General features: G+C 44.4%; 1 protein-coding gene across 5 annotated transcripts in view; it reads right to left on the bottom strand.

Annotated features, from left to right (window-relative positions):
- Positions 1-25,040, bottom strand: part of PRICKLE2 (prickle planar cell polarity protein 2) — a 349,942-nt gene that overhangs the window by 100,100 nt on the left and 224,802 nt on the right. For all 5 annotated transcript variants that reach the window (XM_059075783.2, XM_067043732.1, XM_067043730.1 and 2 more), the window contains one exon: positions 1,641-1,824. In XM_059075783.2, coding sequence (XP_058931766.1) covers positions 1,641-1,824 — 184 coding nt within the window. The remainder of the gene's footprint in view (positions 1-1,640; positions 1,825-25,040) is intronic.

Raw genomic sequence — 25,040 nt, 5'->3', positions numbered from 1 at the left:
CAGAAGTCCCTTCAATTCTCATGGAGATTATTTTCTGTGAATGTTTCTATTCTAAGACATTTTCTTCCTAGTAAGAATCAGAGTAGAGATCACAAACCGGAAGTGCCTGTAGGGTGTAGGAAGATTAACACAAAAGGATGAAATGGGCTTAGTGGAGACTAGGGTGACTTGGAGAGTCATTCTTTCTAAACACTTCCTGGTGCTCAACTAGTGCTAGTTGAGTACTAGTTGAGCACTAGTACTAGAGTACTAGTGCTCAACTCAATGGCCTGCACACAAATCCCTGAGGAGTAAGATTTGAAACGTTAAAATTTCCTAATTTTTAAGTGTTAGTAATTTTTAAGTATTAGTGACTAATTCAAAATTTAAATAATCCTTTGCTGGCTAAACAAATCCTGCCTGTGTGCTTGATTTCATCTGTTAATTTACAACCTCAGAAAGAAAGAAGAAGAAATTGCTAACGAAAGACGAGATCGGGTGCATTCAGGGTGGTACGGCCATAGACAAGAAATGGCTAACCAAAGAGATGTTATCAGGGTCCCATCCTTAAGTTCTTGGTGAATTCTTAGGTCTTCCCTAACCATAAAAAACCTTTTCTAAAAGCATCACCACATCTACAGTTCCTGACTTCACATTTTAGGGTTTTTAAGCTTCAAAACATTGTCAGACATAGAGAAGATCTCCACAGAAAGAAACTTCTTGTGTCAGAGGAAGGGTATAGTGGTTGAACACTTAAGATTCTGATAAACCTGTCTCTCAGAGACACACAGGGAAGATCATGACAACATCCAGCTTACAGGAGGGGCTTCTAAACCAACATGAGGCTCGTGGAAGAGAAAATTCCAAGTACCAAGAAATGCAAAGCAGAAGCTGTATATCACTGAGAGAAATGCAGTGAAATGAAATAAACCAAGTTCATCTAACCAAGCTAATAATATTTACAGCCTGTTGGCAGTGCCAAAATATTTCAGGAAATGTCAATGTCTTTCTTTGTAAAACCAGGCCAAACTTTTGAACACAGCATTAGATCACTGGGAAGAATAAGGTAAATCCTTATTTCCTTACTCTCCTTTACAAAGAATCTCTTTTTTTTTTTTTTGGTACGCGGCTCTCTCACTGCTGTGGCCTCTCCCGTTGCGGAGCACAGGCTCCGGACGCGCAGGCTCAGCGGCCATGGCTCACGGGCGCAGCCGCTCCGCGGCATGTGGGATCTTCCCGGACAGGGGCACGAACCCGTGTCCCCTGCATCGGCAGGCGGACTCTCAACCACTGCGCCACCAGGGAAGCCCTACAAAGAATCTTAACATTAAGACTGATGGCCATTGTAGAACGTCCCTTCCCTCTCCAAAAATGAAGTTTCATTACCTAATGTTTCTAGACGTTTCGACACAACCTTTTGGTAACAGTTAAACATGGCAATACAGAATGAATTAGCCACCCAAGGCTAATTAGGCCCACCCAAGGCTCAGTTTCATTTCTCTTCCTGGTTTCCCACTGGGGCCTCAGACATCTTCATCCCATGTAGCCCCACTTCTCTGACTCAGCAAAGTCAACTCTCCCTTCTGAACTGGAATGAGGAAGGACGGGTAAGACAAAGGTGAAAGCCAACCCCACAACTGCCCTCCTGTCAAGAACGGTACCTGTTCAGGTTTCAGCCCCGGCGGGACCCAGGCGTACTCCTCCAAGGCACAGCCTGAGTCGTCATCCGAGGTCGAGTTCCTCTGGAAGTCAAACATGAGTTTGCTGACCGTCTTCTCCATCGCCAGGGGCATCACCGTCACCATGTGCTCCTCCTGAGGGCACTTGCAGTGCAGGCAGATCTTCCTGAAAGCAGCAAGGGCGGAAGGTGAGAAGGAAGGCAAAAGAAACCATGTTTTTCACTTGGCCTGCCACTCACCAGCCCTTGGATCCCAAACCATAAACACGTTTCTTGGCAACCGGCTTGTGGCAAATGAAGAAGAGCTCCACAGCACGCCTGTCTTTGTAGAAGGCGTGGCACTGCGTACCTGGAAACGTCCTGAGCCATCAGAGGCCACCAGGTAAGCACGCTAAGGGTATTTAAACATGGAATCGGAACCTTTTCTTCTACATCAGAATCCCAAGAGGAATGTCAAAATACCTTTTATTTTACTAGGTAGAACACTAGATATGGACCATGACCACAATTTCCTTGACTAGAATAGTAATTAAATATACACAATACATATGCAGACCAGAAATATTACCAGTAGGTTTAACAAATACTGACAACATTCCGTTTTTATAAAAGGTTTCTAGACCTTGGGAAAAGGAAGTGATGATAAAAACTGCAGGTGAGATTTTCTTTAAGAGCAAAAATATTCTTGCCCATTAAACAAAGCTGACCCTAAGATCTCATGGGAAAGACATTTCCACCTCCACTAAAGATACTTGTAGGTTTGAAATTCTAATTAGAAACCCCAAATTACCCCACATTGGTAGCTTTTTTTTAACATACAAGAGGATCATGCATGTGAATTATTTCAAAAGATAGCAGCCAAAGATACAATCCTCTCCACCAAATAAAACATTTCTCTTTTAAGATTACCATCTGTTCCCTTTTCCATGGCTACAAAAATGATGAAGCAATAAAAACGCTGATGTCAGCAACATAAGAGCATTTCTAGCTTCTACCAGTAAAATAAAAAGAAAGGAGAAAAATAAAGGAGGAAAAAATTTTAAGAAAATAAGCTGCTGTACTTGTACTCTGACCTTCAGAATTAGTTTCAGTAGCACCTTATAAAACTGATGAAACAGCCCAGAATTCTAATCCCCATGTGCCTGAATTTTTTGACAACAGCTTTGTGAAGATAGAATCCACATACCATAATATTCACCATTTTAAAGTCTACAATTCATTGGTTTTTAGTATATTCTCAGAGATGTGAAAGCATCACCACTAATTTTAGAACATTTTCTTCACGCTCAAAAGAAACTCCGTGTGCATTAGCAGTAACTTCCCACCTTCCCCTCCCCCCAGGCCCTGACAACCACTAATCTATTTCCTGTCTCTACCTGTACTGGAAATTTCACATAAATGGAATCTTACTATATGCAGTCTTTTGAAACTGCCTTCTTTCACACAGCATGATGTTTTCAAGATAAATCCATGTTGAGCATGTGTCAATTTTTCATTTCCTTTTATTGCATTATAATATTCCATATACTAAATTTTGTTTATCCATTTATCAGCTGGTAGACATTTGGATTGTTTCCACTTTTTAGTTTTTTTGAATAATGGTGCTTTATTTATGTACACGTTTTTTTGTATGGATATATGTTTTCAATTCTCTTGGGTATTTACCTAGGAATGGAATTGTTGGGTCATACAGTAACTTTATGTTTAACATTCTGAGTAACTATCAAACTGTTTTCCAAAATATCTGCTCTTTTTTACATTCCCACCTGTTAATGAACGAGTGCTCAATTTTCTCCACATTCTTGCTACACTTGACATTGTCTTTCTTTTTGATTGTTGCCTAGTGGGTGTGAAGTGGTATCTTACAATGGTTTTGATTTGTACTTCCTTAATGACTAATGATGTTAAGCATCTTTATGTGCTTATTATATATTTTCTTTGGAGAAATGACTATTCAAATCTTTAGTTCATTTAAAACTGTCTTTTATTGTTGAACTGAAAGCATTCCATATATACTGAAGAACACAAGTCCTTATCAGATATGTGCTTTGTAAAAATTTTCTCTCATTTGGTGGGCTGTCTTCCCTTTCTTGAGGACGTCCTTTGAAACACCTAAGTTTTTGGTTTTGAGGAAGTCCAATTTTTTTTGTTGGTCCTTATGCTTTGGGTATCATATTTAAGAAACCATTGCTTGACCCAAGGTCATTAAGATTTACTCTTGTATTTTCATCTAAGAGTTTTATGGTTTTAGCTCTAACACTTGAGTCTATGACCCATTCTGAGTTGCATTTTGTATATGGCATGAAGTAGGAGTCCAACTTCATCCTCATGTGCCTATCTAACTGTCCCAGCAGTTAGATAGGTCAATTGCATTGACCTTTGTCAAAAATCAATTGACCATAAATGTAAGGGTTTATTCTGGACTCTCAATTCTATTCCATTGATCTATATGTGTATCCTTATGCTAGTACCATACTGTCTTGATTACTGTAGTACGCGTAGGCTCAGCGGCCATGGCTCATGGGCCTAGCCACTCCGCGGCATGTGGGACCTTCCCGAACCAGGGCACGAACTCATGTCCCCTGTGTCGGCAGGCGGACTCTCAACCACTGCGGCACCAGGGAAGCCCCTTTTTTAAAAAAATTCAAACAGAAAGTCACAAAAGTTATAATCATCCTCATCAGTTCACTCAGTCTCTGTTCTTCTTCTTAAAAATTATTTTGGGGCTTCCCTGGTGGCACAGTGGTTGAGAGTCCACCTGCCGATGCAGGGGACATGGGTTCGTGCCCTGGTCCGGGAAGGTCCCACATGCCACAGAGCGGCTAGGCCCGTGACCCATGGCTGCTGAGCCTGCACGTCTGGAGCCTGTGCTCCGCAACGGGAGAGGCCACAACAGTGAGAGGCCCATGTATGGCAAAAAAAAAAAAAAAAATTATTTTGGTTCTTTTGGGCCCCTAACATCTGAATTATCAATATAAATTTTAGGGTTGGTTTGCCAATTTCTGCAAAAAAATCAAGCTGGGATTTTGACAGGGATCGCACCGAATCTTTAATTTGGAGAGTACTGCTATCGTAACAATATTAAGTCTTCCAATCCATGAACAAAGAACGTCTTTCCATTTATTTCAGTTTACTCGAATTTCTTTCAATATTTTGTGGTTTTCAGGTACAAGTTTTGCACTTCTTTTGTTAAGTTCATTCCCAAGTATTTTATTCTTTTTGACATTATTGTAAATGGAAATGTTCGCATAATTACATTTTCAGATTGTAGCATACAGAAACAAAAATGATTTTTGTACCTTGATCTTGTATCTTACAATTTTGCTGAACTGGTTTATTAGTTCAAATAGTGTGTGTGTGTGTGTGTGTGTGTGTGTGTGTGTGTGTGTGTGTGTATTCCTTAGGATCTCCTATATACAAGATCACATCATCTTTGAATAGAGACAGTTGCATTCCTTCCTTTCCAATCTAATGCTGATTTTTTTCTTTATCTTGCCTTATTGCCCTGGCTAGGTCCTCCAGTGAACAGAAGTAGCGAGTGTGGAGCTCTTTGTCTTGTTCCTGACCTTAAGGGAAAGTATCCAATCCTTCACCATCAAGTATTACATAATTGTGGGGTTTTTGGTAACTTTCCTTTTTTAAGTTGAAGAAGCTTCCTTCTATGCTAGTCATTGAGTGTTTTTATCAACAAATGGTGTTGGATTTTGTCAGATGCTTTTTTGCATCTATTGAGATGATCAGTCGGTTTTTGTCCCTATTCTTTTAATGTCTTGGCCTGAATTTTGACACCAAAATGCATTTAAAGAAACAAAATCAGTTTTGTCCAGCCAAGGGAGGCTTGTCAGATTCTCCCACTTCCCGCCTTTCATCCAACTGAAGATATACCCAGACAGAATGCACACTTGGATCTGGTTTGCATCTCCAACCTCAGAGAAGTCTCATCCAAACCCTGGCTATTGCTTTTAAAAATAGTCTGAGCTCATTTTAACAGTAACTCTTTAATTAATTCGCTACTGTAAAGAAGTCAGGGGTCTTGGGAAGCAGTCAGGGTTTTGTTCTTTTCTTTTCCCCTCCAAAACTTTTTATGTCAGTTTATGACTTAAGGCAAGAAAAAAGTTTCAGTGTGTTTAAGCAAGTTGAGGAAGCTCTTTGGTGACTAATGGTTTTTTACTAGAAAGTCATACTTTTAGAACAAAATGTAGAGATCTTGTTTCTAAATGCAGTCTCCAGAATATTCATCAATGAAACTCATTTATTCAGCAAGGCAGGGAACAGGACACTTTTTAACGCTGGATGGACATAATCTAATGAACTTCGAAGCTCCAGAAGAAGGAACAAAGACAAGACGAAAGCAAAACACAGAATTAAAGAACCAGATCCATAAGGAGTCTCACTGAGTAGAAGCCTGAACAGAAGGGAGAAAGGGGCGAGGGCTTCGGGCCCTCTTTAGTCATTCAGCAAATAACCACCAAGTACCTACCATCTGCCAGGCACTGCTCTAGGCACCACTGATACCCGCCAAAACAAAGAAAGATCCCTCCCCTCATAGAACCTATATTCTCAGAGGGGGAAGAAACAAACAATAAGCAACAAACATAACAAATCATTCGATCATATACAAAAGCACATTAAAGATGCTAAGTGCGATGCAAAAGAAGAACGGTGAAGCAGGATAAGGGAGAGCAGGATTAGCGTGGAGGCACACAGGAGCAGAACGCACAGCGCCTGACTTGCTTACACCTGACACGCACAAGCCCAGATTTGCACACCAACCGTCCGAGAAAGGAAATATCACCCCCACTTTCCAGAGAACAAAGACTCAGAGAGTTTAAGCAACATGTTCAAAGTACACCTGAAATAGCCAGCAGAACAGAGATTCAAAGTAGGATCAATCTGACCCCCGAACCCTAATAATAACCTACAGAGGGCGTACCTGACTCCAACCAGAGAATAGCCTTTCGCTCCTGAACCACAAACACGTTCAGAAAAATCAAAACCAAAGAGGAAACAAGAAAAAGGAAAAAGAAAAAAAGGGAAATCAAAACCACAAGGACATTACGTATTTTCCCTGCTAGCTGCCTGCCTTCCATTCCTCATTTATAATTAACAGGCACTTCTGTGGCAAGGCATTATTATTTGCAGAGAAATTTTTAACCTTTTGAGCGCTTCCATGACAGCCTTTGGAGAGACTAATTTAACAACTTCTGTTTACAAAAGAACAACGCAAGGCCCAGATGCTGAGAAAGGTGTGTGGGGGGGTCAGAGGTAAAGCCAAGAGCATTTCTCTTGGTCCTCACGTCTTTCTCTCCCTCTTGGCAAAATGCACACAGCAACACCCAACAGCTCCCTGTTTCGACACACTGATTAAAGCTTTTCAGGAGTGCGTGGGGAAATATATGATTTGGCTTTTTTTTAAAATAGACATTTATGAAAATAGAACCTGCTAGTAAAGCAGGATTTCATTAAAAAACCCAATCATACAAAGCTTGCATTGGTTTCATTCTGTCAGAGGTGACATTCTACCTGTACATAATTGGGTTTGTGAATGACAGGTTTCCAAGGAATAAGGCATGATTCAGAGAGCAGAGATCCTGCATCCTCGTTCTCCCTTCCCTCTACCCAGCAACAACCCTTGCCACCCCCCACCCGAAACCTGCAGCTGTAAATTCATTCGCTTCCCTATTCAGAAGCCACCAGTGGCTCTTCCATGAAATACATAATACCGGCAGGTGAAGGCTCTCTTTTGAACCGTCTCAAAGTACTCTGGTCATCTGCACCGGTGACCACACTATTTGCAAAATGACTAACAATTTATACCAATTAACTCACCTACCGTGATTCCGAAGGATTCATTATAAATAGATTGGGGGGAGGTGTGTCTGTTGGAGGGGTGTCTCATCTTTGAGATGTTGACAGGTTATTTATAACACTGAATCCTGAACCACGATGTCTTGTTTTGTGTGAGAAGAGATAGGATGAAGGCAAGAAAGGAGTCTTCCGTTGTCACACGATGCTGACAAGTTCAAGTCATAAACTGCAGGATTCTAGACTTGGATAGGATTGCAAACACATCATTAAGTCCTCCCCCTCCCCGCTTTCCTTCTTTCTCTCTTTCATCCCTCTTGTTCTTCTTCTTTTTTTTAATGAGAGGAAAATATTTTTTGCAAAAGAACTCCCATGTGGAAACTCAATATATAAAACAGAGCTGCCCAAGTTGATGTGACAGAAGGAGGCCTGGAGCCCAACTTCTCTCGAGTTCAACCTTCTTCCAATATCCAGGCATTTTCATGGTCCTAACCTCCCAAGGGTTCCAAAGACACGAGTCTGGAAACCAGCATACTTCCCCGGACAGTTGAAGGTCATTGCTAATATTATCAAAATATGAAGTAGGTGCCCAATAATTTGACAGATGGTAGAAAGACAAAAGGAAAAACAGAGGCTATTGATGGCTTTTAAGAGACAGATAATTCCTAATCATCAAACTCTGCAGATAATGATGATTCTAGTCATAGGAAACTGTATATCAGGTTTCTAAGACATTACATGGAGATGACTGGGGGGCAGTCATGTGCCCCAATGACTCTGATTTGATAGGACTGAGACAGGGCCCCGGAAGTGCATGTCCACCAACATTGCAGGTGATTCTGACATGCACTTGGAGGACATTTTTCTATAGCTAGCCTCCCAGTGAGAAGGGGAGCACCTGAGTCAGAGTATAGTCTGAAAACTGGCGTGGTCTACGAACATTACCGGATGGTCTCTGGACAATGTACATTTTAAAAACTGTTCCAGGGGATCTATGCCAACCCTTCCTGACTACCATGTATTAAACTCTTATATCGCTCAGCCCACCTGTCACTCAGCTAGGTACCTCTGGGGCATGTGTGTGAAAAGATGCTGGTGAGAGGCAGGACCACACCAGCCACCAGAACAGTGTCTCTCATTGCCAGCCTGCTTTTGGTCCTGCCTTCCACCTCCCCTGTGGTATGGGCTTCTGTATTCCAAGCCCATGGTCAGATCAGGTTCAGGCCACTTTTACGCACAGGGTCAAAGGGCAGACTGCTTGAAGAGTGGCTCAGTCCCAACACAAATCAAGTGACAGATGAGGAATGCAGAATTTGGGCTCAATATGGCAACGTCTCAGGCAGCTGAGATCAGGTGTGGGAAAAGCCATTTTTGTTAAAGACAGAGGGCTAAAAGAACCCCAAAGCCTCCATAGCTTTTTGCTAAATAATAGATGTGTCCTAGGTATTTAAATTCTTCCATGACTTGAGTTCACTAAAGGCAAAAGAATGACTCCTTTTATTCTTAATAAAAGGAAAAGAGGAAGCCTTTTTTCTCCTATGGTAATTTAAAGCTACCACCTCCTTATCCTAAAAAGAAAAGCAAGATACAAAGTATGTAGAAAAGAATCAGGAATTACAGATAAGCAAGAAGAAGAAAAATATTTCAAACACTCACAATCCCAGAGATAATCGCTGTTAAACAGAAACAGCTGCTGGTCCCCCTTTTTCCCTCACATTAAGCAACTAGAGACCAGATTTCATTCTATGTGCATACCATCAGCGAGGACCAAAGGACAAGACTCTGGCCTGAAATAAAAAGACATGAGCCAGAGCTACCCACACATGTACACAGAACGCTCTCGGCAAAGGAGATGTGGTGCATTCTTCAGTGCAGATAAGTGGGTTTGTTCTGATCTGGTGCCCCGTAGCAGGATCAGAGAATTTATTTACGTAGCGTGCAAGACGCCAAAAACGTGGGAACTGCAATGTACACTTACGGGTATCACAGAGTTAAGTTAGGCCCCTCAGATAAAAAACATCTGAAAACCAGATTTCTACAGCTATCAACTTTCAATTTTCTGTGCAAGTAGGGAGAGATGGGGCATGGATAATTTAAAACCACTAAGGCCTGGCTCTGAATTGTGTCTTTGTACATTGGTCACAGACTCTCAGAGGTGTGATAACTTATGTCACTGCCAACCACCTAAAGGATCTGTCCTCGGCAGGCCAGGCCTCCTCAGTCTGCTGCTCTGCTGCCCAATTTCCTCAAATTTCCAACGAGAACTTATTGGAAACGTATCACACACGTGCAGAGCACCAGCCTAAAATGAGTCAAAAATTATTCTCAGTTTACTGCACACTGGAACACCTTTCCCACTTTACCTGTTTTTTTTTTTTTTTTTTTTTTTTTACTAAAAAACAGGTAAATACGTGTTTTGAGTGAAGAGAGATTGTACTGCACTGCAGGCTGCCTGGATCTAATTGAATAAAGCAACAGCGGGTATTCTTAGCCAAAAAAACGCATCACCGTGCTGAGTAAGTGAGCCGGTAAGAATTGCAAGTGGGGTCCCCCTGCTTTTTTTTTTTTTTTTTTTTTTGCGGTATGCGGGCCTCTCACTGCTGTGGCCTCTCCCGTTGCGGAGCACAGGCTCCGGACGCGCAGGCCTAGCGGCCATGGCTCACGGGCTTAGTTGCTCCGCGGCATGTGGGATCTTCCCGGACCAGGGCACGAACCCGTGTCTCCTGCATCGGCAGGCGGATTCTCAACCACTGCGCCACCAGGGAAGCCCCCCCCTGCTTTAAGATATTGCTGAGATACTCCCGTGAGGAATAAGTCAGAATTGTCAAAACTGAACCACCACAAAGAACACTACCTGTTCCCCTCCTAAATCGCATGCGTCACATGATCACATGACCCATGCACAGGGTTTCAGCTCCTACCTCCCACATGCCTCACAAAAACACGAGTGGAGGATCCGAAGACAGGAAGGAAGGCAGGCGGGATATAAACGTGAGGAGGCTGGCTTGAAACGAAATGAGATGAGGATGCTGCGAGAGGCGGAAGTCTGTCCCCAAAGGATCAAGGACTCCACACCACAGGTCTGAGCCCCAGGGCCCTGACTCCAGTACGCACTTTGCTACTGGAGGATGGCTGGTAAGGGTGAACACGGCGGCTGTATTTCTAAGATTAATATTATGTCTTACATTTACAAAAGGTTTATAAGAGTCATTTTGTTTCGCAGTTTATCTCCTTTATTCATTCTCAGCAGCCCTATAAAGTTGGCATTTTTATCCATTTCACGCAGATGAATTATGCGTGCTACAAACTCATAAGCAACTCGACTGAAGTTATACAGACTAGAACCTACGCCGTCTGACTCCAAGACCAACGTTCTTGCCACCACCTTGTTTTAGAGAGAGGGGGCCAAAGCTTCCTTCTTTTCTTCTGTGCACCTTCCCATCCTTCCCTGCATCTGTCCAACCATCCTTCCATCCATATCCATCCAACCACCCAGGCAGACAATAGTGACTGAGCATGTACTGTGTACCAGGCTCTGTATGAAGATTCTGGGCATACAGCAGTGACTCAGACAGTATCTCTAACCTCATGGGGCTTCAAGTCAAGTGAGGAAGACAGACAACAGTCAGGTAAACACATAGATAAACTTGCCATTTATAGGTTGTGATAAGTGTCGTGATGGAAACAAGCAAGGAGATAAGAGAGGGGCCGAGGATGGAACAGGACAGGCCTCCCCTGCGAAGTGACATGTGAGTTGTGACTAGAAGACAAAGTAGGAAGCAGCTCTGAGAAAGACCAGGGAGAGACTTTTCCAGGCAGAGGGAAAGCAAGCAGAGGCTCTGAGGTGGGGAAGAGCGTGGCATGGGTCACTCTCAGGAGGTGGTGTGTGGCCTCCCCTCCCCCAGCACGGCCATCCTGGATGACAGTGACCAAACTGCCTGTCCCAAAGCCCAAGCAGCGACGTGAGATTCAGGGGACGGTGCCATCTTAGTGGGTGTAGGAAAGCTCTTCCTTTCTCCGTAATTCCCTTCCCCTTGGAATTCCTATATTCCTCTGTCTTGATACCCAGACGTTGGCATATCCTGTTATTTGCAGCCTCACTGGCTCCTTTACCCCCTCCCCCCAGCCACAATACTGTGTTTTTCCCCTTTTCTGGCAACCACTCCATCTGAATGAGGGACCCAGGCATGACCCTTGACACTTGCCATGTCTGGAAGCAAGATTTCTATCTCTGTGAGAAAGGAAAAACAGTTTCCTAAAAAACACAGAAGCTCAAGGGCGGAGACTGTGACAGGGCCAGCTGGGTACGAGGCTGGTGCGAGCACAGAGCCAAAACCCGCTGCCGGGCCCATCCAACTCCCTGCCCTCCGGCCGGGCTCCAGGGGATCTGGCCATCTGCACCAAGAGGAGGTTCTCTCTCCCAGGCACTGCCAAAGTTGCTACAGGACCATCTTTCGTGGCAGTTGTTTCCTCTCTTAATATGTCAATTCATATTTCCATGAAGAAACATACACAGTGCCCTACTCCAGATTAATTTATCTTGGAATTTTTAGCAGTGCAAACACATTTCCTTTAAAAAAAAAAAAAATAAGCCTGTTGGATGACTTTTCATATTCAGAGTATCTCTTACCAGACTTTGATTTCCAGGTCTGATGTCTCAGCAATTGAGAAATGATGTCTTGGATTGGGTTTCCCCAGAATCAGATCCTTGGAAGGCATCTGAACAGAAAGAAGTTTGGGAGGTGATCCCCAAAAGGCCTGAGAGGGAACGGGAGGAGGGAAGCAGGGCAGGGAGGGATGCTAACACAGGGAGAGGTAATGAGTAGCTGAAGCTCTGGGCAACTGAGACTCATTTCAGTTGAGGAGCTTCGGGAGATGGTATAGAACATTCCTCAGAGATGTCCCACTGGAGAATCAAGGAGGCAGGAGTACTTATCCCCCAATTCCCAACAGTCACTGGGTAAAGACCACACCTGGGTCCCTGTGGCCCACCCCACACACGAGACAGGCAGGCTAGAGCAGAGAGTTACAGCTGCTACCAAACGAGGAACCATGGGGTCAGGATACCCTGGAAAGGTTGAGTGCCAAGGGGGAAGAGGGTACTACCGCAAGTGTTTGCTGAAGGTAGCTTCATTTTTTAAACAATAATTCACTGAACGTCTACTATGTACTATGCATTCTGGTGGTGGTTGTGAGGGATTAAAACAAAACAAAACAGTAAGGAGCCCCTATCTGACTGGGACACAAAGATCTAGGCCACAAGGAGCTAGAGCATAAATCTCGAAGTCAAGAGTACTTGTGGGGTGAGTTAAAAGAGTGTTTTTGTTCCTAGGAGATAGATGCTGAAATACATACAGGTAAAGGATGATGTTCGTCATTTATTTTCAAAGGGTTGCGCCAAAATAATAATCTATGTGTATGCATCGCGGGCACGTGCAAAAAAGAGAGGGAGGAAGGGAACAAGCAGCACAGAAGTGCCAAATGTCAGCCACAGACATTTCTAGAAGGGTGTCTGGAAGTTCATTATGCTATTCTTGTAAACTGTGTATAACACTGCAAGTTTTCAAAATAAGTTTTGAAACAAAGTGAAGAGTCCTGTGACTTTGTTGTTAGGTCAGTTATGAATAGAAAACCTACCATGGGCTGGGCACTGCATACAACTTGCTGAGTAGGAGGCTGCTAGGTAAAAAGAGAAGGAAGGAGTATCCCTGACAGTTGAATAAAGGCACGAGGTGAGAGAGAACAAGGTGTCATCAAAATATTGAGAGGAGTCTAAGACGGTGACAAGCTAGCAGCTGGAGGACTACACATGCAACCCAGGTGAAGGAGTTTTAACTTTATTGTAAACCTGTTCACAGGCTAGTGAGGAATCTGCCTACCAAACACGCAGCTAGCTAATTGAGCATCGTAATGAGTGGAAAGAGAGAGCCCTCAAAGGAAAAGAACTTGGCTACTGATGGTGTCTCCATGGCAACACTGCTACCTCCATCACTGCATCCGTAGTAAAGGCTGTGGGTACCTAGAGAAGCTCTGATTTCCTGAACTGCTGTCAGACCAACCGCCTCCTTAAGAAGAAACCAAGGTAGATGGAATGGTTATGCCTGGATCAATTCCTCCATTTCTCTTTGTCCATATGTTAACTGTGATTTTATGGCATGTATGCTTTTGCTTCATTGGATGTTGAGCAGATCATGTTCCAAGAGCTCCTCCTTTCCAGATGAGTCCTTCAGGGGAATAGTTTCTGAGGAAATGACTGCACTCTGAGTTCTAACAATCCTCACCTCCCAACTTCAAGAACTGGAAGACTCTAGGCTTCCCTGGTGGCACAGTGGTTGAGAATCCGCCTGCCGATGCAGGGGACACGGGTTCGTGCCCCGGTCCGGGAAGATCCCACATGCCACGGAGCGGCTGGGCCCGTGAGCCATGGCCGCTGAGCCTGCGCGTCCGGAGCCTGTGCTCCACAAAGGGAGAGGCCACAACAGTGAGAGGCCCAAGTACCGCGCAAAAAAAAAAAAAAAAAAAAGAAAGAAAAATAAGAATTAGAAGACTCCACAAAATATCTCCTTGTTTGCCTTTCTCTTCCATGTCACCTGCCCAAGTACTTGTTCAGTCTCTACCTCCTGTGTGTAAGAAGTTGGCTAAGCCCATGTAGACCAAATCGGAAGCATTAAATATCCCCTAAGTACTTAAAAACAGTATATAGTGCAGTGGATTAAGATATTAGATCTTGGAGGCACAGTGCCGTGGGTTCAAATCCTAACTGCCACTTCACTGAGTTGCTATTAGGATTAAATAACTGAATATCTACAGCACGCTGAGTACAGTGAAATCTGACTCTGTGCCAGCTTGCTAGGCCCTATGCTCTGTAAAACAAAGTCCATAAAAATAGTCATGGTTCTGGTTCTCTAGAAGTCAATCTAACCCCTACTAATATATTCTAGTTGGGCTAGAAACAGATCAATGGAAAACAGCTGCGTGGCAAACAGCTCATTTCTACAAGTCTTTATGAAATACCTAGTATATACTTTAAGGTGTGCTGGACTGAGAAAGGTAATTTGACTATTATCTTTACCAAAGGATTACTTACTCTTTACCTTCCTTTTAATATTTCAAGGTCACAGAAACGACCTTGGTTTCTTACCGAGATACAGTAAGGCAGACAGGTTTGGGTACTAAATTAATGACCCTGGGACTGATCAAGTACTTCAGAGCGGCCCACACACTTTCAATTCAGGGAATTCTCTGAATTGCCAAAAATCTCTACAAAGTTAGTCAGAGGAACAAGGGTTATCATTGCCATTCTATAGAAGGAGAAGGGGGAGATCAAAGAAGCCAAGTGCCGTGGTTGCTACTATTAAATGTGGTGTGTCTAGAACGCCACATCTACTTCTTCTCACCCTGAACCAGGAAAAGTCAAGTCAGTTTGGTTCTACTTCTAGGGTAAGCTTTTTCCAACTTTCCTTTGGAAGAAGACATTTTCAGACTGTACACCGGGTTCTGTGCTAAACACTTTCCACGCATTCCTTCTTTAATCCTCACAGCACAGTTAGGAGATGGAAATTATTTATTTATTTTTGAATTTTTTTTTTTTTTGCGGTACGCGGGCCTCTCGCTGTTGTGGCCTCTCCCGTTGCGGAGCACAGGCTCCGGACGCGCAGGCCCAGCGGCCATGGCTCACAGGCCCAGCAGCTCCGCGGCATGTGGGATCTTCCCGGACTGGGGCACGAACCCGCGTTCCCTGCATCGGCAGGCGGACCCTCAACCACTGAACCACCAGGGAAGCCCAAGAGATGGATATTATTAACATCACCCTCATTTTACAGATGGTAAAACCAAGGCTCAAAGTGTTTCTGAAACGTACTCAAGCTCCCACAGCTGGGAAATGATGAAAATGGAAATGCAGACCTAGATCTGCGAGATTCCAGAGCCCTTCACCAAACACCTGAATGCCTTTCTGAGGCCCTGTCAGACTGACTGCACCAGTCCCTTAATCCATGTAAAACAAGTTGTGCTTTTCTCCCTGTTCACATAGAGGCCCCCAAATCACTGGCAAGTCATAGGAAATTCTTAAGTGGCTGCTTATTAATAACATTTTCAGTTTATATTAGGCTGCCTTTCATCCAGGGGAACTCAGCCAGCTCCATACACAGAGAACCACTGAAATCCAGCCATTTCTGGTGTGGATATGGGCCAGCTGGCGAGAGCATCCCTCAGGGGCTCGGCTTGTGGGGATTCTGGCAATGGTCACACCCTTCAAAACTTGACAGGGGCCCTTTAATACCCGTGCTGAAGGGCTGGAGGTAGAGACTTCCCAGAAATCCATGATCCTCAGTGAATGAGGCCAAGGCTCAAGATGACCCCAGCGGACTTGGGAAACAAGAGTGTCAAGAAACTGGGTGTTTACGAAATATCGAGGCTGGAAGTAAGGCCTCGCAATTGAGATTGAGTTAGACACAACAGAGAGAGATGTTATTTTTCAGGAGAGACCTGGCTTCAGTCACGTCCAGGGAAAAACACAAAACCCATTTCTCAAGGTTTCCCAGAGGGGGGTACAGTCAAAAAAGGCAAGATGCTGATTTCCCTTCTTCAAGCCCGATCCATGGAAAGGTTTTTGTGGTTTTGTACTGAGCCATGACTAGTCTCTTCATGCTGCAGCAGCGAGAGGATGGAGGGAAGTACAGAGAAAGAAAATAACGTTTCCTGGTTTCATGTTTTATTGGAAAGAAGCCGTGGATGAATTGAATTCACATGGTCTACAGGAGTGAGACACTGAAAATATTTAAGAGTTTGTTATATTGAGATTTGACAAGGTGATGGTTTAAGGATCTATGTCTCCTAGATGCACCTCCTACCCCCAAACCTGGGGAGGTAGCAATGCCCACGTGCTTTTGGCTGAGCTGAACGACAGCCCAGACTGTGGACTCCCTTGGTGCACTGGATGAGTGACCTCTACTCACCATTTCTACCTTTACCCTTCTAGTCCAATTCACCATCACCTCCTGCCCGGGCTATGGCAACAGCTTACTTATTCTTCCCTGTATCCACTCATTCCTCTCTAGAATCTATTTTCTACTGACTGTTTTGTTTTTTAAAACAATGGCGATAACACTCAACTCCCCTGCTTAAAAAGCTCCACTGGCTTCCCACTACAATTAAAGTACACACTCCCTAACCTTGGCCTCCAAGATATAATTTAATCTGGCCCTATCCTGTCTTCCAACTTCCTTTTGTCCCACTCCCTGCCTTCTCTACCATGTTTCGGCCCCAATGACCTTTTGTTTGTCCTTTGCGCTCGTGTGTGTGCCAAGGCCATCCCTCTCTTAGGATCTTCGCAGTGGCTGTTTTACTGCTTGGAGCATCCTAGCCTGAGCTCTTTGAGCTGGTCTGTTTTTCATTATCCATGTAATCACTCAAAGGCACCTCTACCAAGAACCCTAAATAAATTGCCCACTTTCCCTTCTCATTCACTCTCCATTCTATTATCCTTTAATTTTTTTCGTAACATTTGTCACTGTCAGAAACTATTTATTTTACCTGTTGCTGTATCTATTGTTTTTCCCACGATAATATAACTTCCGAAAGCTCAAGGAGGTTACCTTGTACCCAGAACAATCAGCATTCAGTAGGTAGTTCTTTAAAATTTTGAATCTCTAATACCCAGCCCAGAATCTAGCTTGGCAGTTCTCAACTAGAGGCTGAACGCTTCATGGGCACACAAAGAAGATAGAATCAATACGTAAAATTTTCACTTTTTACTATTTATTTTATGGAATTCCTAAAAATGTATACTGTTAAAATGATGCCAAAATGTACAGTGTGAGTTAACTATATGATCAGTAGCACATCATCAAAACCACACCAAAGAAAGACTGTCTTCTTCCGGGATTAAACAAGACAAAGGAAAGTTAGGGCAGAGAAGAATGTATTTATGTTGAGAACAACCAAGAACTGTATACCATAACTGCAGTGTAACTTAATTCCGCGAAGTGTACTGCAAAATGCCCAATATTTGAAAGAATGCCTTGAATACAGAAAGACTGAAAACCCCCAGTTTAACCGAAAGTAAAAAAAACTGTTGAACTGTTAAGTGAATAATGAAAAATATCTGAAACAGAGAAGAAAGCAGTACTCTTGTGGCTTTGGCATCTGAGACCACAGCCCTCAATTTACCCATCTATAAAATGGAAGAGAACCAGGTAATTCTCCTTCCAGCTCCACAGAGCTTCATCTTATTTCCTGGGTAGCTTCACAGAACAGCAATGTATTTCTATAGGGCCAAAGGATAGTTTCTTCCAGACCCAAGTTAACCTTAGGAGAGTTTCCTGGATGAGTTTATAACAATCTACCATCCAATCTAGCACTTCTTATTAACCATTCAGGTGACTTTACACGTTTAAGAATCTGATGAAAGGCAGGATCCTCTCCCTTAAAAAGGTGAACATACATACATTCATAGAAAATTCTGCGTTTAATTTCAAAAAGTTCGTCAATCTTTGCTGGTCCTTTGGTGCTTGTGGATCCTGAGTTAAAAATACCGGGTTTAGAGAACTGGCTAAGTGTAAAAGGTCTTCTCTGCTCTTCCTCACAGGCCCAGAGACAGTGCCTTATATCTTGCAGATGTTCTATTTTCTCACTCTTTGCACTGTTTTCTTTTAAAAATTCACAATGGCACATGATATCATCACAACCACTTAGGATGCTGAATCTCAGACACTCAATGATACCGGATTGAAAACAATTTTTAAGCATGGCAAGGGCAAACCACACTGGTGTTTACGCAGCCCAGTTGACAAGGTGAACGGAAGGCAGGTTCAAGCTAGTCTGATCAAAATCCAGCCCAGCGATGAGGTTGCTATTTGCCTTTCAGAAGCCATTCAAGCAAGAACTCAAGCTCCTGTTGTTAAGACAGGCACATGTGAATTCTCTGCTCTGCATTTTCACCCCGCTTGCTCATCAGCTAGGTGTTTCAAAGTGGTGGCCCAACCTGCACAAGAAGCAGGGGAGGGGCTTAGGGTAGGGCATTCATTGTCCCAATTGGTGGCAAGCTTCTATAGTCCTTACAGGCTCTCCAGGTGACTTCTGAGATGATGACCTCAAACGCAAGTAGGAGACTCAGGCTGAATCTTGATAGATAAGCTGTCAGGAGAGGGCTTTAGCTGAGGGCATCACAGCTGGGAGCCAAGAGCAGCCACTGCATATGCACTGGCCACCTAGCCAATGGCTGAGCCGCCCAGAGGATGCCTACAGGAAACAGTTCATTGTAAAGCAGGTATTCCTCTGGAAGCATCAGAGCAGGGAAACTGGATAAAGACCTTACATCTCTGGTAATGAAAAGTGACGGGAACCTTAAGAATGGTCACCGTATTAATCAGAACAACAGCATGTAGATCCCGGAGAAAGAAAAAAAAAACTAAGAAAACCTTAACTAAAAATTCAGCTAACTAAAACTTTCAAAAAGCTTGCAGGTCAACTACTTTGGGGAGGAAGAATAAATGCAGAGTAAGTGGAAAACAGAATTTCTTTTCATCATGCCTAAGCAATTAATAGGTGTTTGATATATATTTACTAAATTGAAAGGAGAACAGGACTTCCCTGGCAGTCCAGTGGTGAAGACCCCACGCTTCCACTGAGGGGCGCAGGTCTGATCCCTAGTCGGGGAACTGAGGTCCCGCATGCTGCACAGCATGGCCCCCCCAAAAAAGAAGAACGGAGAATCAACTTCCGGGGAGTGTCCAAGGGTAGACATGACATGTAAGTTAAATCTCTTAGGGTAACTACAACTGATGAATGCGGGCTACCTGGAGTGCTGTGTTGAGTAGGATTCTGAAGTGGTGCTGGAGCTTGCCAAAGAGTGTGGTGTGTCATCAGTGAGGTCCACGAGGGACGAGGGAGATGGGGGCCTGGCGACGCAGGTGCTAGGTATCTGCCCTACTCCTACTAAGACTGGGACATTTCTAAGAATGGGGTTCAAGCATGGGTACACATTCAAGTAAGAATACTTTTCCCCACTGAAGACTTCCTCTGTCATTCAAATAGAAGCTTCTAGAGGAATAACAAGGAGGGGTGAGGGAAGAAAGCAGACATCTGTTTATCCTGCCAGATCACAGCCTAGGGTCCAGTGAGCAGTGAGATATCAAACTCAGATGATGCTCGCAATCAACCCACAATCAATGCACTTGCAGGAAAGTCGTGATCAGGGTAAGAATTTGCATGGCTGCCATATCCTCCATCACAAGACACAGTCAGTCGGGTAACTGTGCTTTTCTGTAAGGCAGAAAAGTGATTGGATATATTGTCCAAATTTGCAAAAACAAGATTGGAAGCAAAATGGGATTTAATTCTCAACAGCCAGAAATTCAGTTAATCAGAAGCTCCCATTCCTCTTAGCTCACACTTTATTTCCTAGCTGAACAACCCAAGACAACAGCACAAACACCTGTGCTCTTCGAAACTTCACAAAGCATTTGACTTTAGTTAACATAAATTGGAACACTATTTTTTCCCCTTAAAAACAATACCATCCCATCTGGGAAGCACCAGCTTCTTATAATTTCAGGTGTGCTAAACATTTATAAATAATACATATCACACAAATAAATGCATTTATTTATATGGTATGCTTGTATAACACTCAGAAGTTCCAAAATTGTTCACATCTATCATTTCTACAAGTTGTGTAAGCTTCAGAGTCAAGTGATGAGAATTCAAATTCCAGCTTGGCCATTTACTAGCTGTGCGACCTTGGGCAAGTTATTCAACCTCTCTGTGTTTAGCTTCTATAGAATGCAGCTGATAAGAAAACCTACCTCATAAGGCTATTATGAGAATGAGTTGAGATACAGCACATAAAAAAAATCGTGAGCACGGTGCCAGGCACACAGTAAGCAGTCATTAACTGTTAGTTATTAATTACTTTCATTACTCCGCAGAAGGAGAAACTGAGTCACAGAGCAGCTAAGAGATCTATTTGAGTTTTACTCCAATAAGGAGTGCCACAACGGGGGCTCGAACCTGGGCCTTCTGAATTGAGTCAAATTTCCTTCCCTGTGCAGCCCTCAGTGCTTATTACAAGCGTGGCTGAGAAGCAGCCGCACGAGCATCACCGGGGAGCTTGCTAAAAATGCAGTCTGCGTGTCATCAACACCCCCAGGTGTCTACACATTAAACTGGAGAGGTCTTGGTCTCAGGCGCTCTGCAGGATGCTCGCAAACGTGACACAGCCCGGAGGGCTTCTGAGAGTGAATGAGGGGCACCGACACACTGAGGGATGCAGACAACCCCCTCTGCACTAGTCTGAAATATCCAAAGGTCAGAGGTTTTTGCGGGAAGCTCCGAGTCACTCTCTGGAGGGCTACCGCTTCTCATATTCCAGCGCATATTCACAACACACAGAGGTCAGGTCCAGATATAAAACCTGACCTTTCAGTTCTCCGCCCAAGAGCAGCCGATGGTACAAATCACACGCCTCCACCAACAAGGGTGAATTCCTTCTGAAAGTTCATACGCATCCAGGTCAGTGCCGCAAGAGAACTTACAGACCATCTAATTCAGGACCTCCATATTAGGGAGGAAAGAACCGAGGCTCAGAAAGGGGAAGCCCATACCTTCTAGTTAGCACCTGATATGCATGCAACGGGCAATCAAAAGCCAAGAAGCCTGGCCCCCTCTCTAGACGCCACTAGCCTTGCAGCAGAATCACCCAGTTCCCTCTAGTCCAGCAAAAGGGCTGCTTCCATTCGCCCGGAGCTTTTACTGCTCATCAGAGCGTGTCTTCACCGACTTTCCAACAAACCTCACACTTCCATTCTAAAAGCCACATTCAAAGCTGGAGGTGAAGCAGCTACTCAGTTCTCTTTTGTACCTGATACAGTCTCTTGGCTGTTGCCAATTTTACCAAAAGATCCAGCAAAAGGATTTTAAATCAGTGGCTACGTAATGAGGTATTTCTCCCATGAGGGTTCCACAGAGAAGATCTAGAAGGCAAAGAAAAAAAAAAAATTCATAATACATTACAGTAAAAAGTGTAAGGAGGCCCAGAATGGCGGACATCATTCAGGCTTTAGAGGATGATTATGCTGGGTTTGAATTCCAGCTTTACTCTTTCTTTTTTTTTTTTTTTTTTGCGGTATGCGGGCCTCTCACTGTTGTGGCCTCTCCCGTTGTGGAACACAGGCTCCGGACGCGCAGGCCTAGCGGCCATGGCTCACGGGCTTAGTTGCTCCACGGCATGTGGGATCTTCCCGGACCAGGGCACGAACCCGTGTCCCCTGCATCGGCAGGCGGATTCTCAACCACTGCGCCACCAGGGAAGCCCATACTCTTTCTTATCTGTGTAACGTCGGGCAAGTTACTTAACTTCTAGGAGGCTTGGTTTCTCCACTACTAAATAGAGTTAATAATATCTAGCTGTGTAACTGCTGTAAGAATTAACAAGGCAAGGTAAGTCAAGCACCCTTCACATCAACTAGAACACGGTAAGTGTTCAACCTATGATACTTATTACCTGTTCTACATATTCACACAAGCACTAACACAAAAACTATTTCAGACACACAGATACCCAGAACATACACTGACATATACACTAACAGCTATCCTGAAAAATATCTGGCCCTGTGACCACAGAAAGTATAGCTGTTTCTCAGTTGAGTCCTGGAACTTCCATGAACAAGCATCTCTGAGGACTCACGCTGATGAATGGATGGCAGGAAAAGAGCTGGAAAAATGGCATCCTGCCCAGTTGAAATGAAATGCTAAGAATTCCTGTCCCAGTTACTTTTAACCCTGGTTGGGGCTGGATCCTATGTGTAAGGTTTGATTTTTAAAAACCAAGGAGGGATGGGGGAGCTGAGGCCAACGGTACTCCCAACGTGAGGCAAATGGAGGTAACTCAAGTCACCGTCTATTGTGAGACAGACACAGCGCTGGCCTGTAAAAGGTACCAACCTGGACTCCATCTCTATCCCACATCCCGGGGGGAAAATGGAGCCTGCAATCCCTCCAGCGCCCCAGGCGGTTTATGCACAATTGCCAGGACCAGGAAGAAGGCGGTAGCAGAAGTCACCTTTATTCCTCCTTCTTTAACGGATCACCCTGCTGTCCTGAATGACCAAGGCTCTGGTCACACTTTCTGAAACGAGGCCAACCCTGACTCCCTTGATGCCTCCACTTCCAACCAGTGACGCCTCTGGATTCCGTGCTCTCGACAGTGTTGTGTCTCCTCTATGTCAGCTCTCATAAACTCTTGAGTCTCCAGGTCGGCCGACTTGATCCTTACGGACTTGACAGCCAAACGCGTGCCAGGGCTGCACCCTACACACCCACCAAGGAAAGGCAGGCTCATACTGTACTTGAAGACGTGCTCTTTTGAATAAATGCATTTTTAAAAATAGGCCATGGTGCCGTGGTGGAAAATTCTTGCTGTGCTTAGCCCCATGTAGCGTTTTAGAATTTAAAATGGCTGCACTGTGGGTTCTGTAGGACAGACGGGTAGAGGTATTTCTAGCTGAAGTACAACCGCGGTGCTTGCCTTCTGAGTTGAGACTTCACCCAAAGGGAACTTCAGCTTTGCACTTTCATGGTGGTTTGGAGCTTGCTGTGATATTCTCCCAGCTGCTTCCCTCCCCCCCTCTCCTCCTAACTCCTCCACCCAATCTCCCCGCTTCTCTCTCTCTCCACACCGCCCCCCCCTCCACCGCCTCTCCCCCGCATGCCCACTTCTTTCTCCCTCTGCCTTGTCCCCAGGGAAATAATGGAAGAAGCAGGCCTCTGGATTTCAGACTCCGAACAAAGAAATGCTCAAACAACATGCCAAAAAAAGCCAAGTCTCCGAAATCACTGTCCAGGTCCCCAGTGGAGATGGCGGAGACTCACGATGCTAGAAACTCGGTGTGATCTTATCCAACATTTTCTCCCCTGCTCCATTCAAACACACCCCCCTCTACCCACACACATTCCACGCACACACGGACAAGATACAAAAATGAGAACATTTCATTAAAAATCTTTTCAGGTTGGGACAAGAGCAAAGAGCCAAGTGTCAGCCCAGAGCATTAATGAGGAAAACAGATTTTGCCAATGCCTAGCCCTCAAGCTTCTTAGCCTGCAGTAGTTCATGGTCACCAGCAATGACCTGATTATAAGCACGACAATCAGGGAGGGACTGAATAGAGAAAAGTTTTTCGTAGATCTTCAAGCACAAAAGAAAAGTCCTCACCCAAATGCCACCCAGAATTCCTGTCTGATGGACAGAGCATTTTGATTCTTGGGTGTTTTGAAAACAACAGAGAAGAGAGAAGACCATGCCTTTGGCTTCTGAGGTTTCTGCTAATTCAAGGAGAGCAATACAGAAGGGAGGTTAAGAGCCCTGCTCAAACTTGGAGCGTCTGCAATCCACGTGTGGTAGAAGCAGTACTACGCCGGGCACCAGGGCTTGTCACCAGCTGTGTCAGTTAGAGTAAGTTACGTTCTCTCTTTGGCCTTCAGTTTCCTCTGTTGAATGAATATGAAAATTACTGCCCCCTGTGGTTCACAGGTTGGGATCCATTGGGAATTACCAAAATCATCTGCAGCAGAAGGAAGGGAAGTCCAACACCTAGTACGAGCCAGGAACTGGGCAAGGGCGGTGCAGCCACCATTCCCCAGCAAGCCCATGAGTCCCACGAGTCCAGGGAAATTTATTTCTAATATATAAAAGAAAATTTTTTTTTAATTTTAGGCTGTGCCATGCGGCACGTGGGATCTTAGTTCCCCAACCAGGGACTGAACCCATGTCCCCTGCATTGGGAGTGCAGTCTTAACCACTGGACCATCAGGGAAGTCCCTATTTCTAATATTTATATGGGGAAACCAAAGTTCAGAGAGCTTAGGCTCTAAGGTCACGTATACAATCAGGAGGCAAGGCAGGTGGGCTGTTATCAAGGAATGACTACGATTCTCCATGCAAAACCCTACTTTACTATAGAGACCATGGCAATCTGGAGTGATCAACTCCCAAATTCGAGTTTCTGGAGAAAGAACTTCCTGCCAGACTCCTCTGGTTCCTTTAACTCACTTTTAATTTGTCCTTCAGACCTCTGCACTGGAGTTCCAGTTCATCTAAATTTAAAAGAAAAGACGTTGAAAGGAAAGGGAGAAACAGCTGTCAAACGGCACTGACTGACGTATGCTCACGGGCAAGAGAGGAAGGGCGAAAGCCTAGCAAAGGATGGATCTTGTCTGTGGACAGAAATCAAGGGCACAGGGCTGGGTCACAGGCAGGTGAGTAAGGGAGGCCCATTCTTTTCCCTTAACAGCTGATCCATAAGCTAAAGTCCCCCATACGGTGGCATAAATGAAGCCTGGGAACTTCCGAGGAGCCATCCAGCAGGTGAAGCCATATTTAAAGGCCTCCGTGAAGGAGAAAACGCTTAGTATCCGCACTGCACAGAAAGCAGAAAGAAAAGGCAGGCCTCTCACACATGCAGCGTTGGATCAGAGGAGAAACGGGTACAGAAATCCAGAAATGCATTGATTCCAATCTGGAGCCTGCAGCGTTCTACAGGAGACTTGTCAGCTGCCAAACAGGAGACCTTCTTTA

The sequence above is a fragment of the Kogia breviceps genome, chromosome 10, assembly GCF_026419965.1.
Source record: "Kogia breviceps isolate mKogBre1 chromosome 10, mKogBre1 haplotype 1, whole genome shotgun sequence".
Taxonomy (NCBI): domain Eukaryota; kingdom Metazoa; phylum Chordata; class Mammalia; order Artiodactyla; family Physeteridae; genus Kogia; species Kogia breviceps.
Note: the sequence above shows the minus strand (reverse complement) of the source record. Positions and strands in the feature narration are given on the sequence as shown.